This window comes from Haliotis rubra, unplaced genomic scaffold (assembly GCF_003918875.1).
Source record: "Haliotis rubra isolate DU_JTF1 unplaced genomic scaffold, ASM391887v1 Scf15, whole genome shotgun sequence".
NCBI classification, from domain to species: domain Eukaryota; kingdom Metazoa; phylum Mollusca; class Gastropoda; order Lepetellida; family Haliotidae; genus Haliotis; species Haliotis rubra.
This window is the reverse complement of record NW_025765447.1, coordinates 2,865,848-2,888,706: the sequence shown is the minus strand read 5'-3', so window position 1 is coordinate 2,888,706 and position 22,859 is coordinate 2,865,848. Positions and strand designations below refer to the sequence as shown.

Sequence of the window (22,859 nt, the reverse complement as noted above, 5' to 3'; positions counted from 1 at the left end):
ATTTGCTATTGGTGTTAGGAACAAAAAGTCATTTTCCCTGGGTAAAATGCCAATTACATCGGCTGCAGGTCGTATACCTTAATTGGTTAATTGACAAGACTCAGATTAATTGACCAACCACCATGTTCATTGCATGCATGGGGCCGCTAACTGTCCTACTTGGTTATAATGCCACCCTGGATATAATGCCATATTTTCTCCTGGACAAACGGTGCCATTACAACCAGGGTAGAACACCGGTGTTCTGTATGCTAAGGGTATTTATTGCATTGTTTAAGAAACAAGTCCTCGCTAAACTAAAAAGCTTTTCAACTCACTTTATCGCCTTATCCAACGCGGAAACAAAATCCTTTCAAATGAAAAAACATATTATCAGTATCTCTATTAAATATCGGGGTCGAGATGTGTTGTTGTGTTACAGGGCGTCAAGTGTAACCTGTCACCAACATTGACCCACTTTTGTGATATCTATCACGCCTCGTACAAAGTTTTCCTCCTGTTTGAGGAACTGTTCCGCGTTCAGACAGCGCATGCGCGGGTAAGCGCGTGGGTTAGTGTTTTGACAGCTTCATGTGATTACCGATGAGCTCTGTGTCTTCCGTCACACAGGGCTGCGGCACTACCCGCGATGCATGTCCCCACCCTGCTGGTAGTCGCCTTCCTGGCCATGTCTCGTGGTGAGGGGGGTCGAGATGGCACGGGATTTCAGTGTTGGACGACTAGACCAAAAACTAGTGTAAGTACTTGTTTATATTATTGCTGTTGTAGCGTGCATGTCGTAAGAGCAATCCGAAGCTGCAGTAGACGTGTAGTAATAGTAGTGGTGGTGGTAATAGTAGCAGTAGAAGTAGTAGTAGTAGTAGCAGTAGTAGTAGCAGTAGTATTAGTAGTAGCAGTAGTATTAGTAGTAGCAGCAGTAGTAGTAGAATCAGTAATAATAGCAGTGGTAGTAGTAGTAATAGTAGTAGTAGTAGTAGTAGTAATAGTAGCAGTAGTAGCAGTAGTAATAGTAATAGTATCAGTTTCAGTAGCAGTAGCAGTAGTAGTAGTAGTAGTGGTGTAGTATAGTAGTAATAGTAGTAGTAGTAGTTGTAGTAGTAGTAGTAGTAGTGGTATAGTAGTAGTAGTATAGTAGTAGTAGTAGTAGTATAGTAGTAGTAGTAGTAGTAGTAGTATTAGTAGTAGTAGTAGTGGTATAGTAGTAGTAGTAGTATAGTAGTAGTAGTTGTAGTAGTATAGTAGTAGTAGTTGTAGTAGTAGTAGTAGTAGTAGTAGTAGTAGTAGTAGTAGTAGTATAGTAGTAGTAGTAGTAGTAGTAGTAGTAGTAGTAGTAGTAGTAGTAGTAGTAGTAGTAGTAGTAGTAGTAGTAGTAGTATAGTAGTAGTAGTAGTAGTAGTAGTATAGTAGTGGTAGTAGTATAGTAGTTGTAGTAGTAGTAGTAGTATAGTAGTAGTAGTAGTAGTAGTTGTAGTAGTTGTAGTAGTAGTATAGTAGTAGTAGTTGTAGTAGTAGTAGTAGTAGTAGTAGTAGTAGTATAGTTGTAGTAGTGATGGCTGTGGTGGTGGTGGTGGTGGTGGTGGTGGTGGTAGTAGTAGCAGCAGCAGCAGCAGCAGGAGTAGTAGTAGTAGTAGTAGTAGTAGTAGTAGTAGTAGTAGTAGTAGTAGTAGTATAGTTGTAGTAGTGATGGCTGTGGCAGTGTGAGTAGCGGCAGTATTATTACCAGTAGTATTGGATGTAGCCAGGAGTAGCCCGTGTACGACTGTAGGCGTAGTCGTGAGCAGCGGAGGTTGTACAAGCTGTCACAGTACAGGCACTGATGCATGCATGCAGTATATTGTGAACACACGTGCAGCGTCTCCGTGTGGGCGGCGTTGTCGCAGAGGACGTCCTGTGACAACATAACTGTAATACAGCAGCTGATTATTCATCGCAACATTTACCATCTGTTTTACTCTGATCTCTCCCCAGACCCGATAGAAAAGGAGACCAGCTCAAGTCTGGACTTTATAGAAACAAAATGTTATATTTGGGGTTACTCTTTCTGATAATGTATACATTCTAGTACTTTAGAGGGTAAGAGTTCCTCCCGTCCCCCCATCCCAAATAATATTTATAAATTGATATATGCTAAAATTATTAACAAAACCTAACACACCAATTACTAGAAAACTCACAAAAATAACTAAAAGCCCCACAATTAATAACAATATATAGGGTCGAACCACGTTACGTTACCTCTGTTAATCTGCGGAAGAAAGAAATGGGGGAACGGAAGGAACCCCTTTATAGATTCAATCTCATCCGGGATGCGAACACACTCTCATAGTCTGTCTCACAGTCCCTGAACCACATTATTTTCCCTACAGCCTAGCCTTCCCTGTAGTGCTAAAGCCCTAAACGAAGCAAGTCTAAATTTCCCCAGGTTCATCTCTGGTCTCCCTAGGGCTCCTTTTCAATTTAAATGGGCTTGTTTGTTACTATCAAAATTATATATATTCAGAGACTAAGCCTTAGTCTAACACTCTCACAGCGAGGCACCAGATCGCCAGCACAAGAAAGGTCAGCGATGTAACCCTCTCTAACCCTTTGTGAAAATGATTAGGCTAGTCAAGATAGCCACAGCCTGAAATTAAGAATTGTTCCGGGATCGTGATTGATTGATCGTGATTAATTGATTGATTGTTTTAATGTGATAACTTTACAACTCGCACTTGCTCTCCGACTATCAGTTGGTACACACGTGAACTCCCCTCCATTCGACACGGGGGTATTTAATTTAGAGTCCTCAAAAGGGTGCTGTCTGTTCAGGCGAAATCTTTGAGAATTAATCTGTGTATGAATGTACTTGTTGACAGCATGTCAAGTGTCTCGCATTGCACGCAGGGCACGAAGGAGTGCCCGTATGACAATAGGGTATTCCCCAGTTAGGGACCATCTCAAACTACTATCTGTATCACATATTAAGGGGACAATACCAAAAGGGCTAGTGGGTCATATCAGTACTTCCAACTATAGAGACAGATCTGGGGACAGATCTGGGTACAGATTTTAAAAAGTTGTTCCTGTTGTACCTGTATGAACTGATTATGATTGGGTCCCAGATGCTTTCATTGAAAAGCGAAATCCCACAATGCAACATGTGACATGACCAAGAGGAAACGATCGGCGTTGTTGATTTCATATGTGAGGGAGTCACATGCTATTTATTAACTCGTTATGCGTGCATGCGTGTGCGTGATAATTCGGTGGGGGGTGGCGGTGGGGGGTGGCGGAGCATGTTTACTGTAATAACGTTTAGTATAGACCTTTTCATAACTATATGATGTTTTTGCCAGGGATCCATACGAGTCATCAGTACCGTTTAACTTAAATAGACCCGTCAGTAATGTTTCACTCTTGTTTCCTTTAAGTGTGGACTTAAACAAACTGATAATAGTCAAAATGTTATTAGTATTACGTGAGAAAATGGGACACCGTCTTTGTGTTGGCGAATCAGTAAAGGTTTCTTTTAACGGGACCTTTATCAGTATTTAAGATACGTGAGTTTTTCAAGCCACAGTGAATTCGAAAATGCTGAGAACAACTGTGTTTATGTTCTTTGATGGCATGCGTTGTTTATTATGTGCTAGTTATTACACAAACGTTGATGCTTGAATAAGAAAGATGTAACACTTTCTCTGTTGCTGGTTATTGATTATTGGTTATTATATTATTGGGTATTGATGTTTGACATGGTTACGACCGACAGATTTGACGTCCCTTGATATAATGCCACCCTGGTTCTAACATCATAAATCTAGTTGGACAGATGGTGACGTCATAACCAGGTAGACTGTATATATCACGTGTATATCACGCTTGACGTGTGGGGAAAGTGGCTCCTCATGCAGGTATTTTACAACTTAGAAGTTTGCTACTCTGTTGAAACCACAGGGGTTCGAATCACTGTTTGGACAATATTATTTAAAATAAAAACCTAGATTTTTGCAACCGTATATTGTTTTTATGTGTTATGAGTAACTCATATTTCAAATTTGAACGAAATCGGTGAAGAAATGGAGTTTTAAGAAAATTCTCCCGCTACACTCATTACATAAAATACACAAGGGGTGACACTCGCGAAGCGGACAGCCTGACTATTTTAACGCGCGTTCAATCAAACCTTACGTTTTTCTCAAAACAATGTGTTGAGCTTGTAGATTATTCTTTTGGCCTTCTGCTCATCGTATTCAGTTTGTCTAACTGCAGTTCATATTTGACCACTGACCCTCGCATTAGCACTACTCTCCGTTTTGAACAAACGTCTGGCCGCCCTTCGGTAAACATCGACCCTGTCCGAAAATCTCGGAATGACTCGGAACACAAAACGGCTCTCATTGGTCAATTTCCACGTGTATGGGGAAAACAACAAACAAACATGGCAGACAGGGCAGTGAGGGGCCATCGATGGCCATAATCTGTGGATGAGACCGACGAGGATGAATATGGTGGGGACAATAATAATCTAATAACATATCCCTGACAAATCTGTGATTCGAACTTCGATCACAGATCTTGGGCGACCGGGCCTACTGCGCCCCGGAGAATAATTTACTATACCGGTATGGTATATGCATGATATATGCATGATTTATACATAATATATTCATGATACTGTCTCAGGAGACAAAATGTGTACCTTTAATTACTGCAATCAGTGTTGATGGGGCAGCCAGTTTGCTCGAGTGCAGTGTGCCTTTAAATCGAGTTACATATTTCCAATTATTTGTTCACGTTTGATAAACGAAATATTTTCAAAACATTTTTCTAAATTAGCTCGATTTAGAATTAATCATGTTATTTCTTATTTTCAGATTTCGGTCACACAGTCAGACCCCTCAGGTAATGAGACTGATGTTGTTTTTAATTGCCGAGTCCTGATTTAGTTTTTCAAACATACCTTTTACTATATTCGTCTCTCCTATCGTCTTTATTAATTAGATTAATTAATTTGATTAATATTCGGTGTGCTCGCGAAGTTCATTCTCACCCTCCTTGGAGTATGAAAAAAATATTAGCGGTCCTTTCATTGATACAGTAATTATGTTTAAAACCTTAATACATCTCATATGAACAATTCTTTGAGTGGAAGTTTAGAAGTTGGGAAATTTATAATATTGGCAAACTTTAGAGGGATAACAACTAATTTCGTGAGTGCGACGTTTTAATACAGATTCGTGTACCGTTGACAAGCAGGAATATTGACAAAGTTTATGGATAATAATTTCTTTTATTTCGTGTGTGCGATGCAGATTCTTCTTGCTTGACAACGGTATAAAAGGATCTGTAATTAGATCTATATAATTTAATTTCTATTAGAAATTGCCTGCACAGTTATTTTATTTTGGACTTTAATGCATCTCTTATAAGCATTGTATAATGATATGTCTTTAGCAGTTGTTTGCACTAAAATACCGTCATCAACATTTACGTCAAATCTTTCAGTCTGCAAGTCGGCCATTGCGTCAGCGACAACTGATCGAGAAGATGATCTATCCAAGGGGAGACAACTCGCTGTAACAAGAGCCAAAACACTAAAGTGGAAAGTAAGCGAAAATGGTAAGATGGAGTTACTACTTTGAACAGTTTAGTTTTCTGGAGAATATCTCTAATTGAACCCGGGTCTTTGTCGTGAAGAGCGAACGCTTTAACCGCTAGGCTACCCCACCGCCCCTGGTTGTAGGAAGTGATGGTTGTTGGTGAGACTGTTGTCGTACGATGGTGACGTGGTTAGGTGTTCATGAAGTCGGTCTCTGGTGTCACCCATTATTTCTGTCCACACACACAGTTATCTGAACTCATATATGTGTAAGCCATATCTATACAGTTTAGAGCATAAATCCAGAATTGATGACATTTTCCTCTTTTCAGGTGATCGTGTATTTGCAGTCAGTGTTGAGAAAGAAAGCCGTTCAAATTCAACGGAGTGTTACCTTGTGAATTCGACATCTTTGAAAATTGGAAAGGTGAGCAATGTTAAGTAACTTCCTAAACACACATGTAAATGATTATCTTTATAAATATCTTCGTATCATATTCATCGTAGACAGTGTGAATCCAGGTAACATTTTCCTTCAAGTTGTTTATCGCCTCACTCAACAAGATCCCAGCTATATGGCGACAGTCTGTAAATAATCGAGTCTGTATGAGACAAACCAGTTTCTGGTATAATGCGCATCTATCTAGACATTTGGGATACAGCGAAATATGTCAACCAAGTCAGCAAGCCTGACCACCCGATCCCTTTTGTCGCCTCTTTCGACAAGCATTGGTGGCTTAAGACAACCCGATCTTCACGGGCCTCCAGAAAGCAACCCAACACTTCCCCTATGTTGACGTAGAAATGAAAACTTTGCAACAATATTTTAGTGAATAATTTTAATTGAAATAAGGTTCTTTTTATTCACAGGGGAAAACAAAACCTATTCGGTGCAAGTGTGACCACTTTTTCAAAGATCCCAAAGGACTAATAACCGTTGTGCCCATGAACAGTTTAGTTAACGCTGTCGGCGGGATCATGTCGCACAAACTGGCGCCTCCGCCCGAGCAAAGTGAGTATTTCCTTACACCAATGGGAGCGAGGGGGTAGCCCAGTGTTAAAGCGTTCGCTTGTCACGCCGAGGAGTTCGATTCCCCACATGGGTACATTGTGTGAAGCCCATTTCTGGTGCCCCCCGCGGTGATATTGATGGAATATTGCTAAAGCCGCGTAAAACTTAACTCACTCGCTCACTTACACCGATGCCACTGCTGGTCCACACCTAGGACTAATGATAATACTGTAGACATCTGTAGTTCCCCGTGTCTGTTACTCCTTTGCTATTCAACAACCCTCCATATACGAACTAAGTACGCAATATTCATAAATACAGTTACTTTTCTACGGTAGTTTATATATTAAGGGACGAAATTCTCATCAACAGTGCTGTCTGATCTCGCCACCCGGTCGATTAACTCCATACACTACGTTTTTAGTGATAATATTAATGTGAGCATATATAGACCGATATTTAGGCACGAGTGTCCTAAACATATTATGATATGGGCACGAATATAATATTCTGTTTATTGCCGAAGTCGTCAAAATTGAGGAAAATAAACCCAATTCTACCATGACTTCAGTAAACACTGGATTGTGATTGGTTAATTAAAGTCATTCAGAGGTATATAATCACGTTATACAGGTCTCTGTTTTCCGTGCGCAATCATACATGGTTTACGGTAATGCACTATTTTTGTCTGCCCACTAACATGGCGGACACCGAACAACCTACCGATGCATCGATAAATTACGGCGATTTTACTGTCGGAAATTACACATATGTCTTTAAAGATGGATTTAGCGATGACGGGCACGACTCACTACTTGCGTAAATCACAGCAATAGGTGTTTATACATACAAAAGTACTTCGAAAGCATGGAAACAAATATTCAGTCGAACAAGATCAAAACATCGTCTGCTTTCCGAATAAAAATTCAGCAAAACAAATATGTTTACGTTGATTCTATGTTATGTCAGAATAGATCCAGCAATAGACTGCTACAAAATTTCCGTGTTAAATTTATTATCAGCTTTCGTCAACGATATCGCCACTGATCTTGATCCGGTAACGGAGGATGCATTAACATCGAACGCCGAAGAAATTTTAGATTCTAATGCCTTCCGTCCACATAAATAAACAGTTGGGTTATCAATTCAAACAAAATGATATTTTGAAATTTGTACTGTTTCAAATTTAGCGGTAGTAAAACACAATTAGATCTACAGAATCTGCAAACCGTTCTGTTTAGCCCAACATATTTTTTTTTTCTAAATGTATAATATCGTTGAAAAAGTTATTTAGCTTAGTCATGATCCCTCTTATCCATTACACTGCTTGATCTAAAGTAGTCTATTAAAGTATAATTAATTACCTTACCGTGTTTATGCCAGAGGTACACCCTCGTGTCCTGATCCATCCTTTCGGAAATATCACCAAAAATCTGGCTCTTTGTCAACAGACTCGCGAACATGCCAGCCAATCCGATTCAATTTGAATTCACTACACTTTGAAGCAACTAGGTCACAAAACACTTTCCAAAATGTAGAAAATAATATCCGTAGAATCGAATTTGAGCACAAAGTACACACATGAGTGTGTAAGAGTCACCACAGCTGTCGCACGCAGACGTAGAGGTGCGTGAAATCGTCAAGTTGACAGGGCGCAAAATTCAACAGTATCTAAATTCGGTACAACACGGACTTCTCGTTACAGCAAAAGCGCCCCTACTCTTAAATTTTTGTACCAGTACCAGTAATTAGATATCAAAGACTATCTCAGTCATACAATCAGGTTAACCTTGCGCAAACTGTCAGTGGCTCTCCTGTCGCATCTTTCCAAATGTAAACAATGACTTCGAGAAAAGGTCAAGGCCATGAGGTTGCTGCCACTATTCTGGTGGGGAAAGGGTCTACGGTGGAATTTTCAAATGTGAACCAAGCTTTTGAAACTTATTTGATATATGTTTTCCAACTTATCAGTTAATGATTTGTGATTGATGCATTGAAAAAACAAAACGTGATTTGTTATTACTGAATCTGGAGTTTGTTAGTCATTGACGGTTTGCCACCAAACACCCCGTTTCGGGCGATACCACTTGAGATTGGAATGCGAGGCCGCTTCACGTATTGACTCGTAACCAAAGAAAGAGCTCCACCTGAAATTGTTCATAAAATTGTCATGGTAGAATGGAGATAAACCTACTGTGTTGGAAAATCAGAGGTATATAACGAAATTATAATAGCTCTAAATTGTTCATTTAAAACCTCACGCTACGCGTTCGGTTTTAAATGAAATTTAGAAACTATTATAATTTCGTTATATACCTGATTTTCCTTCACACAGTAGGTTTATCTCCTAAATATACTATCAAACATAGGCTGGCTACCTGCCGTCGCCGTATGTAGAACGCAACGTCATAGAAGGAACGTGACGTCATAGCATTGTTCATGACGTCACGTCACCATGTTGATATTTGCCCTAGGGCATCGTATGAAAGAAATACAGTTCGCTCTACCACCATGTATTTAAGAAATACAGTTCGCTCTACCACCATGTATAGTGTAATAAAACACACTTTTGCCCTGAACTATTAAAGTTAAAGCACGAGGACGCTTGCGTCCGAGTGCTTTAACGTCATAATAGTTCAGGGCGAAAGTGTGTTTTATTACACTATACATGGTGGAAGAGCGAAGTGTATTTCTTTTCTAAGATGCCAAATTTAATACTTTCTAAGGATAATTACGATTAATTTAAGGCAGAAAACAAACGGCGGTGTCGGTGATCTAAATTAAGAATCCTCGCACAGGGCTAACTGGCGCGCTGTTCTATTGATGTGTCTTCCCCCCTACGTTAAGACGAACGTTACCAGAAAAACAAATGATAAACAGTTTCATGACGGTTTACGTTCGGATTAAATATCTTCTCTAAAGTATTTTAATTACATCTGTGATTAACGTAAACCATGTGAACGTCGCATTTCTACTACCAACGTATGTTTAGATCAGTACATCCAGACGAAGCTGAGTAGTCTAGCGACATTCCACGATTGCATTGTGGGAATGTAAACATTGCGAACGTTACCGTGTCGCTGAAAACTTGCGAGTCGAATTGAGACATTTAAAAAGGCAGAAAACATAATATACCAAGAAACGGAATGCAACGGAGTAGTTTACTGACATGCATCGTGACGTCGCTTGCATTGTGACGTATGCAAAATTGTTCGATTACGAGGGGGTAGACTAGAATGGCGCAGTGACGACAATACATTCTGACGTAATGCAAACAGCTCCTTTGATCTTTCACCGAAGCATCTTAGAAACCCCGATATTTTCTCCCTCGTAGGTAATAAAATATCTACAAAACCATAGTACGATGTGGGCACGAATGTGATATTCTGTTTATTACCGAAGTCGTCAAATTGAGGAAAATAAACCTAAAACTACTTTCAAACATAGGCTGGCTACCCGCCGTCGTCGCATATAGAATGCAACGTCATAGCATTGTTAATGACGTCACGTCACCGTGACAAAGTGATACTTTGCCCTAAGGCATCGTATGAAAAATATGAACCCAGATATTTTCACTCTCTCGTAAGTAATGACGTGTTGTTTGTATAAAATAACACTTTTAAAAATGCCGGAACTACTTTTTCAGTCTAGTCAACGAAAACAGACCAAGATGAATAAGATTCGCAAGAAAAGACATAATAATCATTTCGCTTATTTTTTTTCTTCTTCTGAATGAGTGAGTAAGGTTTTACGTCGCTTTTAGCAATATTCCAGCAATTTCAAGGCATGGGAACGAAGAATTCTTCGAACAGTTTACCCATGTGGGGGAATCGAACCCGGAACTTCGGCATGACGAGGTTAACATGTTGGTGTCGTAATTGCGAATAAGTAGCAAAGAAGCCTAGTTAGACTTCATATGCGTGTGGTAAGGATGGGACCCAAAGGATAGGGCGGTCTTACCCAAATGACTTGTTTGGTTGTGTCATCATGCCCCGAAGGCGCGGACTGTTACTTGTAATATCAATCACCTAATTGTCTTGCCCAGGCGTGATTATTTAGAGGCTGCCATAATTCAGGTGAAAAAATTACTGAAGGCGACATAAGGTTTATGTTTCATTTTTAGAAGCGACGACACCGACCCCTGTCGGCTGCTACAACTGGCGTCCAAACATCATCACTCTCATTCTTGTTAACCAAACTATCAAAGTCACGTGGTCCCCACCGTTCAAAGAGGGTTCTCTTGAAATCTACCTTTTCGACATAGGAAAAGATAAACCAGTTGCCAGTCACTCGTACAAGTCTTATGAGGTGAGTGTTACGCCCGGGTATCGACATTTTATTTAATACATTTGACATTATAATCAGTATATACAGACATAGCATACAGTCAAATCCCGATGAGTCGAATGCCGATGTCTCGAATATTATGCATAACTCGAAGTACCTGTCGGTCCTGACCATTCCCTGTTATAGTTGTCATCATTTGAATACCGGTTACACGAATTCGTCTCATAAATACACACGATGACTCGAGAAGGAAATTTGGTCCCATGAGATTCAAACAACAGCAATCTAGTATACATAAGCCGAAGTCAGTAAATGAGAAGTTGATTAGTGTAGCAAACTGATCCAATTTACAAAGGGGTAGCGTGGTGGTTAAGGCATTCATACGTCACGCCGAAGACCCGGGTTCGATTCCCCACATGGGTACAATGTGTGAAGCCCATGTCTGGTGTCCCCCGCACCGATATTGCTGGAATATTGCTAAAAGGGACGTAAAAACTAAACTCACTCACGTACTCACTACTCTAGAACATTAAGCTGTATCATGCGGACCAATAGCAACAGAACCCGGACAGTGAATGCTAAGAACCGGACTGTTTTTAATCAATATAAAGTCTATCTATATCAAGATAAATATATAAATTGTCAGCACATTTTCATTATATATAATACATTTGTGACATCAACATTTCAATGTCTAATTTAAAGAAACGATGTGCTATTCGCAGATCTATATACAGGATATCACAGAATATGTCAGTACATTTGCATTATGTATACATTTGTAACATTAACTTTTCATTGTCTAATTGAAAAAAAATTATGCATTACTTGCAGATGTATACACAGGACATTACAGAATACACATTTCAGGATGTCATGTATGGAAACTACGAAGTTCGGGTAGGTATTATTCATTTACAAATTAAGGATGGAGTTTCAAATGCAGAATGTCAGTCTAAGCGAACTTACTCTAATATGGCTTGTTAGACTCAGTTAGACTCAGTATAGCATTGTAACGAATAATACTGAGCCAAAGTTTACTTAGACTGGCAGAAAGTCTATTTTGAATTGGGACGGCGGGGTGGCCTAGTGGTTAAAGCGTTCTCCATAGCACGGTATCTTCCCATAAGACAGACCTCCCAAAAGTCAGACCGCTTAAAACAACACATTTTATGGCTGCTTGCATAAGGCTTAATTAAGGCATAAGGCTGTACCCTTGATAATAATGGTATGGGCCCAGATAAAAAAGACAACATTAGGCATTAACTATAGTTATATCAATTCATGTAATGAGTTATGAATATTAAATTAAGACATATTGCATCAACATATATGTACATCTACATGTATTTGCCAGATCACATTTACTTGTGAATATTATCAAAAACAATAATTTATATACATGTACCTATCAAACATGTGACCAAGCCCCATATTATTTGTGTTTGTCAGTGCACAGATAACACTTATTAGAAAGTCACTTGAACATAATCAATTTCTCCTTTCACCTTGCTCTTGGCATACAGGTAGCCATCTAGAAGGGTGATCGGAAAAAAGTCATAGGAAAAATAACGATTATAAAACATCCTGTTCTCCAATTATATACTTTGTTTATACTGAATTTTATGTACTGTTTATAAATACATATTCTCCACTTTCATACTTTTTGTTCATACTGAATTTTATAAATACTGTTTCACTTTCATCTCAGTAATAAAACATCCTGTTCTCCAGTTATATACTTTGTTCATACTGAATTTTATAAATACTGTTTCACTTTCATCTCAGTAATAAAACATCCTGTTCTCCAGTTATATACTTTGTTCATACTGAATTTTATAAATACTGTTTCACTTTCATCTCAGTAATAAAACATCCTGTTCTCCAGTTATATACTTTGTTCATACTGAATTTTATAAATACTGTTTCACTTTCATCTCAGTAATAAAACATCCTGTTCTCCAGTTATATACTTTGTTTATACTAAATTTTATAAATACTGTTTCACTTTCATCTCAGTAATAAAACATCCTGTTCTCCAGTTATATACTTTGTTTATACTAAATTTTATAAATACTGTTTCACTTTCATCTTCAGTAATAAAACCATCCTATTCATGAACATAAGATAGTTACCAGACACATCTTCAGGTCTTATGATGTAAGTGTTGCGTTTCGATATCGACATTTTAAAAAGTATTTTACGCTTACAAATAATAAATTTTACTTTGACAAAGCTAAATGTTTTATGTCTGTTTGCATTTTCACAATATGTTTATGTAAATAAAATCAGTTTATATAAATATATGACACTTGTAAAATGTTGAAGGAATGTTTTGCTCTGCACTACACTTAAAAGTTTCCAGACTATTTAATTAATATGATACATGTATCTTGAATATTAGCAGGAAAATACATACTTTAAAGACATTTTGCTTTGTAAACGTGTTTGTAGAATCGAACCCGGGTCTTCGGCGTGATGGTCGAACACTTTAACCACTAGGCTACCCCACCGTCCTTTTTGTTACCTGAAAAAGGTGTTCATTATACAATTCTGAAGCTTGTTTATCATGCAGACCAATAGCAAGCCCTGGCCAGCATGTGAATGCTAAGAACCGGGTTCGTATTTGAATTAAAGTACAATCTGTATTTTGGGTTTTCTATTTTGTATTGTTTTTATGAAAGTAATTATATCAATTGTCAGTACATAACTTTTCAATGTTTGTGGCGGTGGGGTAGCCTAGTGGTTAAACCGTTTGCTCGTCATGCCGAAGACCTCCCCAGTCCTGATGTTGTTGGGATATTGCTTAAAACTTACTCATTCACTTTTCAATGTCTAATAAAATTACATATTACTTTCAGATATATGAACATGATATCACAGACTATACGTTCCGGGATGTCAAGTATGGAAACTACGAAGCTCGGGTGGGTATAATTCAATCACAAATACACAGCAGACCGTGGCTCTGCAAATGCAGAAAGTCAATACAGAAATCTGACCAACACTTTTATAACTTGTAAAATATGTAGATGTGTATGTATTTTTGTGCCTTCAGATCAAACCAATCTGCTCAAACTGTCCGGAACGAGAGACTGGGGGATGTCACGTGGACCCGATTTCCAGTGACCCCATCCAAGTGTTTCCCCCACGCACAGGTACAGAATTATAGACGCCAGCAGTTCTAGTGAGTGAGTGAGTTTAGTTTTACGCCGCTTTTAGCAAATATTCAAGCAATATTACAGCGGTGGGCACCAGAAATGGGCTTCACACATTCTACCCATGTGCGAAATTGAACCCTTGTATTCGGCTTGACGAGCGAAAGTGAGTGAGTGAGTATGGCTTTACGCCGCTTTTAGCAATATTCCAGCAATATCACGGCGGGGGACACCAGAAATGGGCTTCACACGTCGTACCCATGTGGTGAATCGAACCCGGGTCTTCAGGGCGGACGCTTTAACTACTAGGCTACCCGACCGCACCGTTGCTGAATGGAGGTGTACTGACTACATTAAAGAAATGGAAGGGGACGGCACGAATGCCCTGTTACTTAGGCCACAGCATTTCACTTCACAGAACTGTGTTCTGCAGTTGTGCCAGGATCCGCTACTTGGGGGTTCTTCCAAGGTTTCCCTGATTGTAATATTCGGCTTGTCAGCTCCATACCCTTGTCATTATGATAATCTATGGCAATCACTTTTGGGCTTTAGTCCTACATCATGTTGTCGCTGCCCACAGCTACAAGAGTTTTCATGCGGCGTTAAACAATATTTACTCACTCACCCAGCCTTGATACAAACGAAATAATGTTCAAAGAAGCGTGTGTGCTAACCCTTTGTTTTGTCGTTTATTGCTACACTTGAGTTGTATGCCCTAAACCTGTAAATAATCGAGTCTGCACCAGGCGAACCCCCGATTTACATCTATCGGATACTATGACATGCATCATTCAAGTCAGCGAACCTGACCACCCAATCCTATTTGTCATCTCTTACGACAAGCACGCATGCGTGGCTGGAGACAAGTTCTAACCCGGATCTTCAAGGGGTGCAGAACGGGTTGGGACAATCGGGTTCCAGCGTAGCGAGGCTTCAATGTACATTTGTCCTTGACTAAAATAGCAAGAATATAGCCATCTTCTTTCACTGTTTCAAGCTTTATAACACTGCACCGCCATTTAAACAAAATGTATTACTATGTTACAGAAGATCCTATCGAATACGCAGTAACGCGACCAAGCATTGCGACCACTATCCGGGACAATATGGCCGCGTTCTACTTCATGGTTGCGGTGACGACGATAGCAGTGATCAGCGCTGTTGTCATGGGTGTCATGTGCCTCAAGAAAGGTCAGTTACGTGGTATAACAGGACGAACAGAAACTTTTGTTTAAGCCAGTTAAAGAAATAATCTGGTCAAACCTCGCTGGGCCGGGAGTGAGGATTTTGTGCGAAATGGAAATTTTGGGTTCTTGTGAGTGCTTAAAATAGGAAATTGGGGTCACAATTTAAGGGTCGTTGGATTGTGCGAAGCAATGTATATATTGTAGTACATGTCGTGTCTGCTTCGAAAATGCATCTATTCTGGCTGCAGTGAATGGTTGTTTGGGTTTGTTGTTTAAGGCTGCACTCAGCAGTATTCCAGCTATATGGTGACGGTCAGTAAATAATCGAGTCTGGACAAGACAATCCAGTGATCAACATCATGAGTATTGATCTAGGCAGTTAGGATACGATGCTATGTTTCAACCAAGTCAGCGAGCCTGACCACCAGAACCCGACAGTCGCCTCTTACGACAAGCATGGGTTACTGATGACCAATTCTAACCCGGATATTCACAGTTGACAGTGAAGGGGTATACCCCGTACCGTACCTGTTCACCTTCTTGCGCTGTGCTGCCAGCCTGGGTCGTATTCTTCCTAGGAAGCTAGCCATGTAAATGGAGTGCAATGGTTCAATGGCTGGTGTAATAATCACACGCCCTTGTAACACAGAGTGAGTGAGTGAGTGAGTTTAGTTTTAGCAATATTCCAGCAATATCACGGCGGGGGAACACCAGAAATGGGCTTTACACATTGTACCCATGTGGGGAATCGAACCCGGGTATTCGGCGTGACGAGCGAACGCTTTAACCATTAGGCTACCCCACCACCCTTGTAGCACAGCACCAGCATGGACGTTTCATTAGTAAAAACAAGAAATGATTTAACCTTGTTCGCAGGTCACGTGCAAGAATTGAGTACTCACGTGTTGGTGCGTGGATCCCAGTCTCGCTTATCACCGCCGGTATATTACTGAATACAGTGTTTACGTATTTTATTATAAAAAGGTGAAAAAAGACAAAACTTTTCAGTCACGAGTTTAAAATTTGAATATACAAGAGCTAGCTTTGTTTGCCCTGTTCGGTGGACATCGCTGAAAGAAGACACTCGATCCTTATAAGTGGTATCCTAACACGGGTGTTGCTTAAGGTGCAAGGTTTGAGTTGTTTCATTTTTGTTTCAGATTCCCTGCCTTGCGCCAACAGGCTTCGTAAAAATACGAAACAGTCCAAGCCCAGCGTACCGTTTGGTGTAGTTTACACGCAGCTGGGTATGTATGATCTCAATAGTTCTCGCGTTCAAAGGAGACATTTTGATTGACATCTTTTTTGAGAGAGAGAAATTATGTCATAAGCTGTGGATAAGAGAGGTGGTCTTTGTGACGTCACTACCGAAACGACGAAGGGTAGATATATTAATTATATGCCATATATGGTTTGTTTGGTTTGTTGTTTAACGTCGCACTCAGCAATATTCCAGCTTTAGGGAGTCGGTCTGTAAATAATTGAATGTGGACCAGACAATCCAGTGATCAACTCCGATCGATCTCCGCAACTGATACTACGATGTCATGTGCTGAGTCAGCGAGCCTGACAACCCGATCCCGTTGTTAATATTATTGAGTTAGGATAACAATGGAAAATGTAGAACGCCCCTGATTTACTTTTCCCAGCCCACTCCAAAACCTACCACGTGCAACTAGCAGCCTATATGCAGGTGACACTTCTCTTTAACAGGTACAGCGGAGACTGGTACGGACGGTGGAACACCGCGCGTAGTGATTCTTTATGGCGTTGACCATGACTTTCACATCCAGGCAGTCAGGGCGTTTGCACGGCTGTTGAGGACGCTGTTGAACGCCGAGGTGGTCGTCGAGAGAGAACAGAGCAGACACGACCTCTGTAACATCTCAGATTGGGTTACGACGAATCTAGAGCCGCCAACGGTCGTCATTGTCGTCGCCTCTGAAGGCTTGTATCAACTGTTCGGCCACCACAATGGCCAGCAGGGCGTGTGTGTCAGCAAGCTGCAGTCTGATATGTTCGCCGACTACAGCTCAAAGGCGCTGGGATACCTCAGGGAGAGGAACTTCACCACCACCAGATCACAAATGGTACTTCCGGTGTCTTTTGGCTACGAGCATGGCAATGACAGCCTGAACAAACTCATGGACTCATGTAGACTCTTATTTAAAGGAGTATATTTCAAAATTACAGAAACGACGGCGACGGGACAGAGACATTTATACATGGATGAGCTCCTGCAGTGTCTGGCCAGAAACCAGACAATTCATGTTCCCAATTACATGCCTGAAGCTCAAGAATTCCTACATTACGTCGATGCTATGAATGACCATATTAGGACTTTCGGAAGCACGTGCTGGAAGTACGATCCCAGTGTTAGGTCCGACGACCAGCAGACCATCTACAGTCGGGCGTCAAGCACAGAAAAGTACACGGTAATCGGGGATGCCTTCAGCATAGGCAGTGGCGTGTCGGGCACCAGTAATGTGACGGTTAACTTCACCTGTAAGAACTGCCTTACGTCAAGCTGGTTGACGTTGCCTCAGAGCGCCGTAGGTTCTGTCAGTGACAGAGGAATACGGTCAAGTCGTCAGTCTACAATATCGGAGTCGAGTTGTGTTTCTGAGCCGTTCTCCGAGTCACGTGACGATGTGTTTTATTCTGAAAGCGAAATCGGTCCCGAGACACGTGGCGCGGTATTCGACTCAGGAATGGAGTCATCTCCTTTGTCAGAAGCTTCATTCAATGAACCTGTACATTCAGAGCAGACAGAAATTGGGGGAAGAGATTGCTGAATAGGTTGTTTCCGATATCGCTGGGTACCGCGGTATGTCAAATATGTTGCTCTTATTGATGAACACGCCTGGATCAGTAATAATTCTTGGTTATTAGAATGTTTCTCGTAGATGTGGTATTGTGAAAATCGTAACACTTATATCCCCCGAAAAGCACCATGGAACCATGCCAAACGAGGAGGGGGTGTTGGGGTAGCCTAGTGGTTAATGCGTTCGCTCGTCACGTCGTAGGCCGGGTTCGATTCACCACTTGGGTGCGATGTGAGAAGCCCATTTCTGGTGCCCCTGCCGTGATTTGGTTGGAATACAGCTAAAAGCGGCATCAGGTCCAACCCACTCACCTTCGAGGAGCGTAGCGTTTCGAATTCTTATTCAATTATGGATAGTCGTAAAGTAATACCCATGGGCTGGTTCTACGGCGGTCTAGGTCACACCATGGGATTAACGGCAGTTATAACTAGTTTATCCCTTGATCTTGGTTGTGTTGATGTAGTTCTGTTTTCTTTGCTGGTGCTTTGTTTTGTTTGTTCGGGTTTTATAAGTGGTCGGGGGACAAGTGGTGAAATCTATTCTGTCATTCAAAGTTATTATTTTGAAATACACATGTCATGTGGGGCAAATGTATATTTGCATTCCGTCCGCTACCCACAATGGAATAGTGTGTTGTTCATGTAATACTAGTTCCAGTCATTACGTACGGCATCACTTGATATCACACCGCGGGTTTGATTCCCTCGGCTCATTCCGTTACTTTCCGTCCCAGCAATGTAGTCTTTTGAAACATATGTTCACTATGATCTCCGCATTAAGTCTGATTTTATGGATATAATACAAATTATGTATATTGTGTATTACCCATATGGGAAGAAGGACAAGGGTAGTATTTTCCTGTAAGTCCCTAGGATGATTACACCTTTTGGTGAACGTTGAATGGCTGATTCCAGCGAATGAAATGAAACCGCACCACACGCGTAGGGATATGGGAAATCCCCAAATCGCGGGTATCCTCATAGAAAAACAGCAGTTTTCATTGTAGCATTGTTTTAGATCGAAAACTGATTTGGGTTATATGTGGGTAATATACATAATTAATATAACGAGGGAAAGATAATCTGCCATTCCCCGTCCCTCGTTAGTTATTGTCTAAATATCTCGAAACACGTTCAAAACAGTCACGTGAACAAGAGAAACAAGAGATTTTAGTCGTACTATGCATTCCTACCACCACTGACCGAGGGCACTTACTTCGGAATCCTCGAGAAATCCCGGAGATACTGTAGCATGTTCAGGTGTGTTCGTAGTGTTTCTCCCGAAAACATGTTTAGTCTGTGATATGAATACATATAAATCATGTAGATCAGCCATGCCCATTGAAGTACCAAATATTTCCTATTGGTAGAGGCTCGACCAATATACAAGCAGGTGCAATATTTCTGTTAGCCATCTAACCACGATTGCCCGAAACCTTAAGTAGTCACGCCAATTTCTGGTGTTCCCCGCCGTGATGTTGCTGGAATATTGCTAAAAGCGGCGTAAAACCAAACTCAGTCAGTCAGTTAAGTAGTCACACCCATGTCATTACTCACTCACTTGCCTACCAACACGAGTAAGTGAGTGAGTGAGTTTAGTTTTACGCCGCACTCAGCAATATTCCAGCAATATGGCGGCGGTCTGGACCAGACAATCCAGTGATCAACAGCATGAGCATCGATCTGCGCAACTGGGAACCGATGACATGTGTCAACCAAGCCAGCGAGCCTGACCACCCGATCCCGTTAGTCGCCTCTTACGACAAGCATGTGTTACTGAAGGTTCATTCTAACCCGGACCTTCACGGGTAACACGAGTAAGGGAGGAGGATAAAACATACGAATGTGACATGAAAAAATTATTCACCTGGCAAATATTTTTTCCAGCAACAAGTTTCAAGTATATTCTATAGGTGCTTACAATTGCGAGGGAAATCGACGACTTTGTCCTTGTAATGTTTCATATTAGTCAGATCAAATTATTGAAATGTTATGTTTGTGATGGTTATTATCCACCGTTGTTTTTTATATTGTTGATATGTACATTATTTACACCTCTGTACCACATTGTGTTCATTTTAAACTTGATTGTTTATCTCCGTTTCTCAAAATGTCATTTTACATGTTTTGCCTACAGTGCATGTGTGTGCACGAGTGTTTGATTGTACATGTACATTCGAATTTATCGATTGTAGCTCTAACCAGCATGTTTGTTTGATTTCAAATAAAATATTCTGAACATTCCTCAGCTCATTTCATTCACTGGGAACGGCAGCATACCTCACTTGTGATCTTGTGACAAGTGAGAGAGAATTTGGTTTAAAACCTCTTTGAATAGTATTTTAGTTATAAAACGATACTGGTAGTTCTCCACATACAATCACCAAGGTCACACTGTAGCCATCTGATCCTCATTTGTTATTCACATCAGTAGGTCATGATGACATGACATCGCAATGGTGACACGCTGTAGCCATCCAATCCTCATTTGTTATTCACATCAGTAGGTCTTGATGACATGACGTCGCCATGGCGACACGCTGTAGCCATCCAATCCTCAATTATTATTCACATCAGTAGGTCATGATGACATGACATTGCCATGATCACACGCTGTAGCCATCCAATCCTCAATCATTATTCACATCAGTAGGTCATGTCATGACATCTCTATGGTGACACGCTGTAGCCATCCAATCGTCAATTGTTATTCACATCAGTAGGTCATGATGACATGACATCTCTATGGTGACACGCTGTAGCCATCCAATCCTCATTTGTTATTCACATCAGTAGGTCATGATGACATGACATCGCTATGGTGACACGCTGTAACCATCCAATCGTTAATTGTTATTCACATCAGTAGGTCATGATGACATGACATCTCTATGGTGACACGCTGTAGCCATCCAATCCTCATTTGTTATTCACATCAGTAGGTCATGATGACATGACATCGCCATGGCGACACGCTGTAGCCATCCAATCCTCAATTATTATTCACATCAGTAAGTCATGCCATGACATCTCTATGGTGACACGCTGTAGCCATCCGATCCTCATTTGTTATTCACATCATTTGGTCATGCAATGACATCTCTATGGCGACAGGCTGTAGCCATCTGATCCTCATTTGTTATTCACATCAGTAGGTCATGATGACATGACATTGCCATGGCGACACGCTGTAGCCATCCAATCCTCAATTATTATTCACATCAGTAAGTCATGACATGACATCTCTATGGTGACACGCTGTAGCCATCCGATCCTCATTTGTTATTCACATCATTTGGTCATGCCATGACATCTCTATGGCGACAGGCTGTAGCCATCTGATCCTCATTTGTTATTCACATCAGTAGGTCATGATGGCATGACATCTCTATGGTGACACGCTGTAGCCATACGATCCTCATTTGTTTTTCACATCAGTAGCTCATGATGACATGACATCGCCATGGTAACACACTGTAGTCATCAGATGGTGTAATTTGTACATGTGTGTAATGACACGAGTAAGCAAGCATTCGGTTCGTACAGATTATCAGATATCACATTTAAGGCCTTTTGGGACCATTTCAGGGCCCATTAAACTCTTTTAAGGTATAAAACGTAAGTAGTTGAATAAACAGTTGGTTGTATATGGGACCTGCCATAAAAGGGAAGTAACTCATAGCTACATCCCCGCACTCGGAATGGTTTGCTTTGCGATTGAGACACGCCATTGCAAAGTATTTCTTATGTTTTAGTCTCCTTTACAATAAAAACCTGACACATTTTGCTAACTTTAAGGCTTTTCAAGGCAAGTCACTAGCAATTCGGGCCTTTTCAAAGCTTCAACGAATTTAGGCCTTTTTAGGGTAAAATGTTCAAATTTGAGGCTTTTTGCAATTTGCAAGCCTGTGCTAACCCTGAAGTACTTACGTAGCAATATTAGGAAATATCAGTGCAGTAGGGGCTAGTAATGTGCTTCAGTAATTTCACACATTGGGGAATTGAACGGGGTCTAGGCAGTGTTTGCAATACTTTAATTTGCCAGTTGGCCATCAGGGCCTGCTGCCACCTGCAGGCTTTAAAATCTACAGCAGTGTATGAAATTAGCCAAAAATCCAGTCAGACATCAGGGCTGGTAACTTCAAAATGTTACCAGCCCAAAATGGATTTAACCAGACCAAATATGGCGAATTAACTCAGATGCATGGAACATCTTATATGTTTACCAGACCATCGGGCTGGCTAGCTGTAAATTTGCAGGCCCACTACTGGCCCATTTTGTTAAAGTCAAACCAACAAAAACGAAATAGACCACTGTACAGTTTCAAACTGTTTCTACAAAAATCAATTAGCGAAGCCCATGGCGCAGAGAGACATGTTTATTTGTTAAAGACTGGTGTTGACATTCCTGTGCGCAAAGCTCTGAAACTGTAAGTTATCGTAACATGGTGGATCATGGATGATTCCCGAACGTAAATAAAGAAAATATGATGGGAAAGATTCCAGTTGGAAAAAAGACGGATAATTTACTGAAGGACACAAGGGCCTGCAAATATGTGAAACTGCCGGCCCGATACAAACAACCGGCGCCGGGCCTCCGGGCCGGCGATTATTTCGAACACTGGGTCTAGGGTATGAGCCACACTTTACCACACCACCGCCCCAGATAATTTGACATACAATGGGGTTTATTATTGCAATTGAGATTATTATACTCATTCATATGGACATAAATGCATCACTGATGGAAGAAGAGTGTGCTACGTCAACGGAATAGGATCTCGGCACTGGCCCCAATTTATCCCAACAGTTT

General features: G+C 40.8%; 1 protein-coding gene across 1 annotated transcript; it reads left to right on the top strand.

Moving 5' to 3' along the window:
* Positions 1-545: 545 nt before the first annotated feature.
* Positions 546-18,342, top strand: LOC124270191. Its single transcript, XM_046705224.1, has 12 exons — positions 546-736; positions 4,854-4,881; positions 5,485-5,598; positions 5,911-6,005; positions 6,449-6,590; positions 10,714-10,857; positions 12,994-13,037; positions 13,739-13,804; positions 13,936-14,035; positions 15,083-15,226; positions 16,383-16,469; positions 16,936-18,342. Exons 1-12 carry the CDS (start codon positions 629-631, stop codon positions 18,015-18,017), a joined length of 2,154 nt encoding a protein of 717 aa, XP_046561180.1. The 5' UTR covers positions 546-628; the 3' UTR covers positions 18,018-18,342.
* Positions 18,343-22,859: the final 4,517 nt, after the last annotated feature.